The sequence below is a fragment of the Chinchilla lanigera genome, unplaced genomic scaffold (assembly GCF_000276665.1).
Source record: "Chinchilla lanigera isolate Chin_1 unplaced genomic scaffold, ChiLan1.0 scaffold00054, whole genome shotgun sequence".
Classification (NCBI taxonomy): domain Eukaryota; kingdom Metazoa; phylum Chordata; class Mammalia; order Rodentia; family Chinchillidae; genus Chinchilla; species Chinchilla lanigera.
The window spans coordinates 9,900,746-9,911,299 of record NW_004955455.1 but is presented as its reverse complement, the minus strand read 5'-3'; the positions used below and the strand labels follow the sequence as shown (position 1 = coordinate 9,911,299).

Sequence of the window (10,554 nt, the reverse complement as noted above, 5' to 3'; positions counted from 1 at the left end):
GGTGCATGGTGGGCCAATTGTATCACTGTTTCTCTGTGTCATGATAGATCTCAATTGAGCGGTGGCGGCGGACGGCCTAAGGGCTGGTGCGCAATAGCACTCGCCGCCGCATGGCTCCCCATGCACTGGGGGCCCACCCTCTGGGAGCCACCAGGCAGGAAGCTAGCCAGCCCGAAGACTGGTGCTACCCACCCGCGGCTCCCTGTGCGCCTGAAGCCCTCCTTCCAGGGAACGATCAGGCCGGGAGTGAGTCGCCGGTCCCAAGACCAGCGCTCCCTGCCCGAGGCTCCCTGTGCACTGGGGGCCCACCCTCCGGGAGCCACCAGGCAGGAAGCTAGCCAGCCCGAAGACTGGCGCTACCCACCCTCGGCTCCCTGTGCGCGGGAAGCCCTCCTTCTGGGGAACGACCAGGCCGGGAGTGAGTCGCCGGTCCGAATACCAGCGCTCCCCACTCGAGGCTCCCAGTGCGCTGGGGGCCCACCCTCCAGGAGCCACCAGGCAGGAAGCTAGCCAGCCCGAAGACTGGCGCTACCCACCCGCGGCTCCCTGTGCACCAGAAGCCCTCCTTGGCGGGGAACGACGAGGTCGGGAGTGAGTTGCCGGTCCAAAGACCCCAAAAGACCGGCGCTTTCCGCCCGAGGCTCCCCGTGCGCTGGGGGCCCACCCTCTGGGAGCCACCAGGCAGGAAGCTAGCCAGCCCGAAGACTGGCGCTACCCACCCGCGGCTCCCTGTGTGCCGGAAGCCCTCCTTCCAGGGAACGACCAGGCCGGGAGTGAGTTGCCGGTCCCAAGACCAGTGCTCCCCGCCCGAGGCTCCCCGTGGGCTGGGGGCCCACCCTCCGGGAGCCACCAGGCAGGAAGCTAGCCTGCCTGAAGACTGGCGCTTGCTTTAAATTTTTAAATGGTTAAAACAAATGGAAACTATGAGAACAAGAGAGCCTTGTTATGTTAGGACCTAATACTGCCTAGTTCTTTAGGTCTTTTGTCTGTGTGTGTGTGTGTGTAAGCATGCATGTGCTTGCTCATGCATGCACGTGTGTGTCTTCTCTCCCAGATGGGATTGTTGGCATTGTTCAGGTTGGTGTAACTATGTAATAGCTGTGGGTTTTTTTTTTTTTTTTTGGTTTTTCTCTGATACCGGGAATCAAACTCACGACCTTGCACTTGCCAGGCAGGTGCTGTGCCACTGAGCTAAATCCCCAGCCCCTTGTAATAACTGTTTATACTTAGAGTAGTATGTATCTCAGGCTTCAGATCTCTAAAAACTCTTGACCATTTTAAAGTAGGTGATTGTAAAATTTTATACATACCAGTTAGAACTTCTTTCTGAAGTTAAAGGATACAAAAATTGAGGTCTCTTAATCAGAAAAATCTCTTTTTCTTGTCATTTGGTTAGCTGGTGTTAAAGCCCTCAGATCTATCAATGATGCTGACTTGGGCCAGTGAGCAAACCCTTAAATCAGCAGTTATAACCCCCAGCAGGCCTCCTTAGGAGAGTAAAATTAGAGTTCTTAGGAGGAGGTGCATTTAAAGGCCTGCTGGGTGGCTGATAAGTAGTCAGGGCTTAATCTTTGAGGAAAAGGAACTGTTACTTACTTAGACAATCCTGTTTATGAGGAAGAAAAGATAAGCTGCTGAAGTCAGGTCCCCATGAACGCTAGAGTTATAGAGGAAGGTGACACCCACCTAAACCAGCTGTTTCAGTTAACCTTAAACACTCGTCTGTCTCTGATTTCTTGTAGGGTGACAGTAGTATCCGCTATTTTGAGATCACGGATGAATCCCCATATGTCCACTACCTCAACACGTTCAGCAGCAAGGAGCCTCAGAGAGGGATGGGTTACATGCCCAAGAGGGGACTTGATGTTAACAAATGTGAGATTGCCAGGTAAAGATTCAGTATGATAAAGTATTTCAGTTGTTTGTACCGTCCCTGTGATACCAGTGCAGTACAACTGTAAGTACTTTATAATGCCCAAGTTGTCTATCCTTGTGTGTGCTGTGGGATTAGTTAATACCTTATTTCCTGCCCATATAACCACAAGTGTGGCAGTTATGGGGCATGACTGAGATGCATTGCACGCTCACTGAAATAATGAAATCCTGTCTTTTGACTAAGCTGAGGCTGCAGCCCGTGTTCTCTCACGGACAAGCACGTGAGAACCTGGCTCTAGACAGGTGATTTTCCTGCCCTGAGGAGCTAAAAATGAGGTTCTGCACAGGACTGTGGACCTGCTGGCCCTAAACTAGACAAGCCAATGATCCTACAATGGTGTGAGGGTAGCTTGACTCAGTCAGTTCCGCTGTGTCATATAATTTTTGCCGCTGTACTGTTCCCGTTTATGTCCTGTAATGCTAATGAACTTCTTAGGGGATGCAGTTTTCTTCCACAGTAGTTAACAAAAGGTACTCCATGAGCCTCTGTGGCTGCTGGCCATTTAAAGCAACAGACTAGCACCACACTGTTAGATAGGTCATCATATCACACATGAACGTAACATGAAGTTTGTATGCACTTTAAAGTATGTATGGGTTCAATCCCTACCACCAAAACAACGCCACAAAAAGTTTGCTGCTCTGCTCATGTGACTAAGAATTGATACTTACATTTTTAAAAACAACAGTAAGAGGATTTTTATATGCCCTTATTATGGTCATTTAAAAGCTGGAGTGATAAAAGCTGTCATAGATAATTTTAAATTGTGTTGTGACCTAATCAAAATGTGGCTCAAAACAGATTGAATGTGAATTTAAGATCCCATCGAACACTTAGGAACAGGAGGACACTTCCTCTCTGTTTGTTGAGCACTGGTTGTACGCTGCGCTCTGTGCTAACGGTGCTATATGACTTTGACTTCGCAGAACAACCCCTTGAGGTAGGTGTTATTTTTGTCCCCATTTTAAGGATGAGAAACTTGAGGCTTGGGGAAGTTGTCTCGCCCTCAAAAGCTGTAGTAGTGGAACTGGAAATCAATCCTTTTCACATCCACACTGCCTACAGAGTTTTCATTAATCAGTCTTTAGAAATGTTTTTGCTTTATCTGTAACGCTTTGTGTGGAAGTAGTGACTAGGTGTGAAATGACTGTTTTACAAGCACCTTTACCAAGCAGAGCAGCGTGCAGCTTCTGTTTCACCTGAGCACAGACGTGTTTCCTTGGCAGTGCCCGCACTGACTGCTGGGCTCTTCCCTGCACAGCAGCTGCCCCACCTGGCAGTCTGGTCAGAACTCATGTGGCTGCCTGTCTTGCCAAGAACTTGAGAGAACTCTGGGTCACTGCCCATCCTCGACTTGCCCTTAGCACTTTCATCTTAAGTAGTTTTCTGGTTTGTTCGTTGTAAGATGAAAAAGAGAATTTTATTCCCCCCCCCCACCATAGAAGTATTTTTTGTCCCCTTCCATAAGGTAACAGTTGCGTTACATTGCCACTCTTTCTATATTTTGGATAATTTCACATTTTCCATGGTGTGGCTGGTTGCTTGGATGCCGAAATCTTACTTCCCAGGATGGCTTTCTTTTCATTTTTAAAAATCCTGTTTATACTTCACAGATGTTCAGCTACTTCAAGCTGGCAGAATACCTAGCACCCACGGCATAGACTAGGATGTGTGATCTCTTGGGACTGGCAACAAATAACTTTTTCAGAAGTAGCTCATTACCACTCCTGCTATTTCCACTGTAGTTACTTTGACTGTCGGCATAATTCATAGACACTTCTACTCACAGTTCTTGTCTCTGGTCTGCCTAGCACAGATGTTCTCAGCCTCAGTTTTCTCATCTGTAAAATGAGGAACTGAGTCCCACCACTTCCAGGGTGGCTCAGATGAGGTGATGGGAAGAGGAGCACTTCACTTCCCATGTTCCATTGTAGAAAAGTATTTTTAATTCTGTCACCCAGCCTCATATTTCACTTCCTGTAACTTTGCCTTTATTTCCCTTTGAAGATTCTTCAAGCTTCACGAGAGAAAATGTGAGCCTATTATCATGACTGTTCCCAGGAAGGTGAGTGCCCAGTTTTCTAGGCGATTTTTAGTTTAAAAAAAAAACAAACAATAAACAACCCGTACAGTTTTCTTCATCCTTACAGAAGGTTTCCTCAAATGTCTCTTGCAGTCTGACCTTTTCCAGGATGACCTGTATCCTGACACAGCAGGGCCCGAAGCTGCCCTGGAGGCAGAAGAGTGGTTTGAGGGGAAGAATGCTGACCCAGTCCTCATCTCCTTGAAGCACGGATACATTCCAGGCAAAAACAGGGATCTAAAAGTGGTCAAGAAGAACATTCTAGACAGCAAGCCTGCTGCAAACAAGAAGTGTGACCTGATCACGGTCCCCAAGAAAAACACAGACACAGCCAGTGTGGTAAGGAGTGCGGGAGACTGGGGACTGTGCTTGGCTGGCTTGGGCCTTTTTCTTTAGAAAGCCCTGACTGGCCCAGGGCATTGAGTCCTGACCGTCCTGACCCAGGGTTGACACACAGGAGTTCTAGGTAAATGATCCCACTCACTGCATGTGAGAAAGTCCTAGGATAGGTGACTCAGTGAGTTTCTGGCCGAGCTTGGTTCCTAGAACTCTGGGTTTTATAATGACTGGGGTAGATGCATGTCTACCTATCATCTCTGAGAGTGAACAGGACCTTTGTGGGGTTTGTTTGTTTTTATCTTTTTGAGGCAGGGTTTCACCATGCCGTTTGGGCTGGCCTTGAACTCACTGTGTAGCCCAGCTGGCCTCAAACTTTCAGTGATTCTCCTGCCTCATCCTCCTGCGTGCCAGGATTATAGGGGTGTGCTACCACACCTGGCAGGGTTTTCTTAACTTTCCCAAACCCCTCTGTGGTTTGGTTGAAGTCTGACATGGGAGTGCGGGGTTACAGAAGCCAAGGAAAGAAGGTGTTCTGGCGGGAAGAAGTGCTAGGAGTTTCAGGTATTGCTCAGTGGTCTGGTGGTGTGGGGGCTGGCAGCAAAGATGAACTTGGCAAGAACCATCGGTGGATGCGAGGAGCCCAGCTGCCCGTGAAGACCTGTCATGGCTGCTGGACAGCACTGCTGTGCCAGGTGCCACAGAAGATGGGCCCTGGGAAGGAGGAGGCAGGGAGTCCAGGGCCGAGCGGGCAATAGGGTGAGTTGCTTCTGAGATGGTCAGAGGAATGGAGAGGCAGAGTACCTATAGGAGCTGACATTTGGGGCTACGACCAAGAAGCCCACTTGCCGGATTTTGGTTGTAAGGCTCCGAAAGAATCTGCTCCAAGTGGGAGAGGCTCAGTCCTTTTTCAGAGCCAGCAGACAGGCAGACGTTTTGCTCCCAAGGCCGTCCTTGGAGAGGGCGGGGCTCTGCAACCTTGGAACGCGTCACCCTCGTCCTGATCATTTGAAGGCTATGGCTGATGGAGCGCTTGGGGGGGGGTCAGGGGGGTTGGGATAGAGGGCCGACCGCAAGGGCCCAGTCTTGCCCTACGGTTTTCTCTCTGAGAGAATCTTTGCCTGGCTGAGTCCACAAGCGCGGGGCCCAGAGGTAGTGCTGTGGTTTCTGATGCTTCAACCGGCGGCGTCGTTTGTCTTCTCAGAAGGCAGCGGGATTTGACTCGTCTTTTCAATTTGGAGATCACAGTTTGCCATTTGCAAAACAGAAAATTATATTTTGTCTTACTATGAGAACTGTGCTGGGCTTTGTGTACTGCTTTGTAGTCACTACCCCTTTTCATTTGCTTTTCTAGCAAAATGAAGCCAAGTTGGATGAAATTTTAAAAGAAATCAAATCTATTAAAGACACAATCTGCAATCAAGATGAGCGTATTTCCAAGTTAGAACAGCAGATGTCGAAGATAGCAGCCTGAATGTCCCACCTCCATCCCTCCAAAAATGGGAGCAAGAACTTGTGCTTGGTAGCTGGTCGTTGGTGTGGTCCTAGGGAGGGCGGAAGGGAGGCACTGCCATTTGGAGACATTCCATTTCAGATCTGTCAACCAGCGATAGGCCACATTCCAGTAAGAATTCAATTCGTCTCCCAAATTTGCAAAAACAAAAGCTAAGCTTTTTATCAGAAAGCTTTTTTGATGTTTTAAGTGTTATGTGACTTGTTGAACTTTTAAAAGACAAAAGTGCTACTTTTAAAATCCAAGATACCCTGAATTTTAGAAAACAAACCAATTCTGATTCAGTGTCGTGCCCAAGAACCTTTTTTTTTAATGACTAGGGACCAATGCCACATTGCTTTTTATATTTCTTTCCTTTTTTTAATGTTGCCAAAACCAAAAGTAGCTTGTTTTTCTTTGTATTTTGCTACTTTGCAGTATTTGTGTGTGGTTTTTTTCCTTAATTTGAAAGGGACAGCACTGTGTATGTTTATAAACTAAATGAAGATATTATTTTGTATAAACACTCATCTGAGAACAATCAGAGCAGTAGCCACATGGTGCTGGCTCAGTTGCAGCACAAACCTGGTCATCTTAATGACTGTACGCAAGGAAGACTTGAAAAATCATGTGGACCCACATTACCGCCCCTCGTTCCTGAGTCTTCGGATCAAAAAAGCTCAAATCTTATCTCCTCCTTTCTTTCTTTTCTCTTTTCTAGAAATTGGGTGGTTGTGTCAGAATGGAATTTTGCTTCTTGACCCTGTGCTTCAGATGATTATAATCTAACCCGAACTAGCATGTGTTTCTGCAGTTTTGTTACACACAGAATCTGGCGCATTCATCACTTCGAAACTTGTGGTCCGGGCTTTGGTCAGTACTTGACAGAGGTGCCTTGGACAGGAGGATGCACACATCGCTGAGTGTCGCTGTGTGCCCAGCTCTTAAGTGCAGTGGTGGGGCCTAAACCAGGGAGCGTGCAGGGGAGCCTTTGCCAGGTGGTCCTCTGTTTCTTACTTGATCGGTGTTGTCCCTGAGTTGTGCCAGAGGAGCAGCAGCTCTCCTTACACCCAGAGCACCTGCCTTTCCTCCTCTTCACGTCTGCCGTGACCTCTCAGGGCTCCCCAGCCAGCCCTGCCTGTCTTCCTGCATGTCAGCCCTAATCACACCCTCAAGACGAGGCCAGAGGGCACTAGTGAACGTTGAGACTGAGGCGAGTGGGCTAGAATGAAGCAGAAACGGGAGCGCAGGCTTCTGCATCACTCTGACGTGTACAGATGTGTCCCTTCGTATCCTCCACAAAGACCCATCTGCTCTGCCTCTCCAGCTCACACTGAGGCTGTGTCAGGGCGCAGGGGCTCCGTGGACTCAAAGGGGCCAGAGACTGAGTGGTGAGCCCCTGCTCATTCCTACCTTAGCTGGGAGCCCGCCCCATCTCCACGTTCCCGGACTGCATGTTTGCAGAGCCAGGCTGAAGGAGCCTCTGTGCGGAAAGAGCAGAGTGTCTGAGTGAACGTGACCTATACAGTCCATGGCGAGCATGCAGGGAGTTCTTGGGATGGGCTTGGGCTGGTGTGGACGCAGGAGTAGACAGGAAGTGGGACAGAGGTGGGTGATACAGTGCATGTAGAGGAGCTACCTATTCAAGGCCAACAGTACAGGCTTGCTGTCTCCACAGCTGCAGGGCATCTGAATGTCTGGTGTGGTTTTGTGTGTTTGTATGTGTGTGTTCAATATTGAAGTGGACAGTGAGACACAAAGCAATTACAGTGATTTGTAGTCAGGCCTACATTATTTCTCTATCAGTGTACTCTGCTAAGGACCCTCATTTCTAAGATTCAGAAATGTGTTAAGGTTCTGATATCAAATGAAGTGAACAGAACAGCTGTGGATGATGGTGAAACACCACGGGGAATGTGGGTCAGAGCAAAGAGGGAGATCGAGAAGTTACCTGACCTTCGCGTGTAGCTTCTGATGTATTTAATGGATGGACGCCCAGCCAGGCTCACAGTAGGCGCCTGAAGCATTGTGGGTTATCTTTCCTGTTTTGTCTTCGTCTTCTTTTTTAAAACGCCGTGACATCCCAGAGGAGGACAGTGAATTCCTCCTAGATCGGCTCTTATAGAGCAGCCACAGTGTTCTGTCAAAACACTTGCTTCCATTTTCAAAGATAAAAATCATTGATTACAAATTGGTGTCCAGTGTTTCTTTCACTCCAGCCTGGCGGTCTCCCAGGCAGCCACGCCTGACACAGCTCCCAGGACCAGCCAGGTGACTGAGAGTAAGTACTGGGGGAAGGGGTGGGCATTGAACTCAGCCAGGTGCAAGGTCAGGTGGGCCTCATAGAGGCCAGTGCACCTGCGTGCCGGGTCCCCAAGACCTGGCATGTGCATTCTCCCTCCAGCCTTTGCCAGCCCTGTGTCCTATGAGCGCTTCTCACCCTGGGTCCCTTTCCTTGTCTTGGGAGGAGGAGACTAATTCTATACAGTTTAAATGAGAGGGACACCGGTGTCTAGCCAGAACAGTCAGCCCTCACTGAACGGCTGCTGCAGTCGCTGTGCAGACCTGATTGCCTGGCAGGGCCTTTGAAAGCACATTTCCTCAATATAAGTAAAATTCTCCAGGCTTGGCTGCAATTGTTAATTCCGGCAAAAAAATTCCGAATGTCAGGTGAATCGCATGCCCCTTTGGACTTCCCTTTTTACATTACCTCTTTTTCTCAGGACATTTCAATGTAGCAAATAATTTCCCGCTGTTTACCTTTCCTAAGTGTTTATAAATGTGGGAAAGAATCAACATAAAGCTTTGTTCTCAAATACCTTGTCTCAGATACCATGGAAGTGCACACCTGTAATCCCAGCCACACAGGAGGCAGAGGCGGGAAGATTGCAAGTTCACTCCCAGTCTGAACATTTTCACGAGATCTTGCATCAAAAAAATAAAAAAGGCTGGGATGTAGCTCCGTGGTAGAGCATGCCTAGGTTCAGTCCCTAGGACCAAAAAGCAGATCAAAGTCCTTATCTTAGCATTGTCTTATCTGTGGGCAGAGTAGCTGCCCGGTTCTCTTCAGCTGGTTCTCCTTCAGCTGGCAGCTGCAGGAAGTAGAAGCTGGCAGACTGCTCCAGACCCACAGTCAGCGGGGAGACACATGGTGGTCTGTTTATGGCTGGCTTGTTTTCTGGCTGTGGCTGTCTTGGTTCTTTGCCGGAAGACCTGGAGACCATCGCCTTGCCCCCAGACGGCTGGCCAGACTTTGTCTGGGGAGAACTTGCACTTCTTAAAGGTTACTTCCCTTGTTGTATTTAGTGTTGTATCCAGATAAGCTTTTTGTTGTCTCTTACGGCTCTGTTAACTCAGAGAGGCTCGCTGTCTTTCTGCTGGCACTTCATTAAAATACCCACAAATTGTCCTTGGATCCCAGACACAGGTCATCGGCAAGAGCACACCTTTCCTTCACATGGGCTTTGCTTGTTGGCCAGGCTGGACAGCGCCCTTCGTTCAAACCCCTGCACACCAAAGAATACTGGATAGGGGCCCCTTCACTCCTTAGCCAGGGGGAGCCTGAGCAAGTTGTCACCATGCTTTACACCCAAGGTTCACCTTTGGGGATTTTGTCCCAAGGAACTAGTAGGAGATATACTCAGGAACTAGAAGAGGGAAAATTAGCCCTGCAGAAAGGAGTTGGTCACTTTCACATGTCAATGCTGTGAGGTTATTTAGAGTCACTAAAGCAGGCCATGATGGTGCATGCCTGTAATCTCAGTGCCTAGGATGGTGAGGCAGAAGGATCTCAAGTTCAAAGCCGTCCTGGACAACTTAGCAAGCCCTTGTCTCAAAATTTAGCGGGAGGGTGCTGTGGCTTAGTGGTAAAGTACCCCTGGGTTCCATCTCTGGTGTATTATAGAGCAATTGATTGCAGCTTTTGTTTTTAAAATATGTGTACCTGGGTTGCAGCATGAAATAGTGCTGCCTTAGTTCATGAACTTAATTTGTTCTACAGTTTTGGAAAAAATGGCCAAGTTTGTGTTTGTGTGGGAAAAATGGCTGCAGTTGTATTAGTCACCTGATGCAGAATTTGCAAACAAAAACAAAATTTTGCCAGAAGCTGTTTGCAAACAAAAGTATTTGTGGATTGAGGTGTCCTTGTATTAATTTCTGGGTGTTGGATGTCCACCAGTTGTCTTTGGATATTCCACGTGCCCCATGGCAACCTGTTGTCAGAAAAAATGTAAAATTTGCATTTAAAAATAATTTGAATGTTTTAAAAATAATATGAATAGTTTATTGGTGAAAATAATTCTCACCACCTACCCCACAGAGTCACTTTGCAGTCAGTGATGTTGGTGATCTGCTCAAAGTTAGGATGGGTGGGAATATGACAGCCATTAGCCCTCACAAGGACAGAAAGGACAGACCAGGATTTCTAGTCAAGAAGCCAGGCTTCATCTGTCATAGAGAGAGCACCCCCCACCCTTCCTGACTTCTTTTTAAGGAAATAAGTAGGCACAACGTGTGTTTATGTGTGGAATAAGAGGAATAATGCTAGTGCAATCAGGTGGAAATTGTAGGGAAACTCAGTCTTCCTGAATTTCTAAATTTCTCATTCCCAGAAAGGAATTCTTAGAATTAATGTATTAGCGTTAAATTAATAATTAAAATACGCTTGAATTGGAGAGTTATGTAATAAAGGGTGCCTTAGATCGTCGT

At 47.9% G+C, this 10,554-nt stretch overlaps 1 protein-coding gene across 1 annotated transcript in view; it reads left to right on the top strand.

Annotated features, from left to right (window-relative positions):
- Coro1c (coronin, actin binding protein, 1C) overlaps nt 1-6,057 on the top strand; it is a 47,262-nt gene extending 41,205 nt beyond the window's left edge. Inside the window, exons 7-10 of the mRNA XM_013520465.1 lie at nt 1,743-1,888; nt 3,944-4,001; nt 4,113-4,358; nt 5,710-6,057. Of these exons, the coding sequence (XP_013375919.1) occupies nt 1,743-1,888; nt 3,944-4,001; nt 4,113-4,358; nt 5,710-5,829 (570 nt within the window). The 3' untranslated portion in view covers nt 5,830-6,057. The remainder of the gene's footprint in view (nt 1-1,742; nt 1,889-3,943; nt 4,002-4,112; nt 4,359-5,709) is intronic.
- The last annotated feature ends 4,497 nt before the right edge of the window (nt 6,058-10,554 follow it).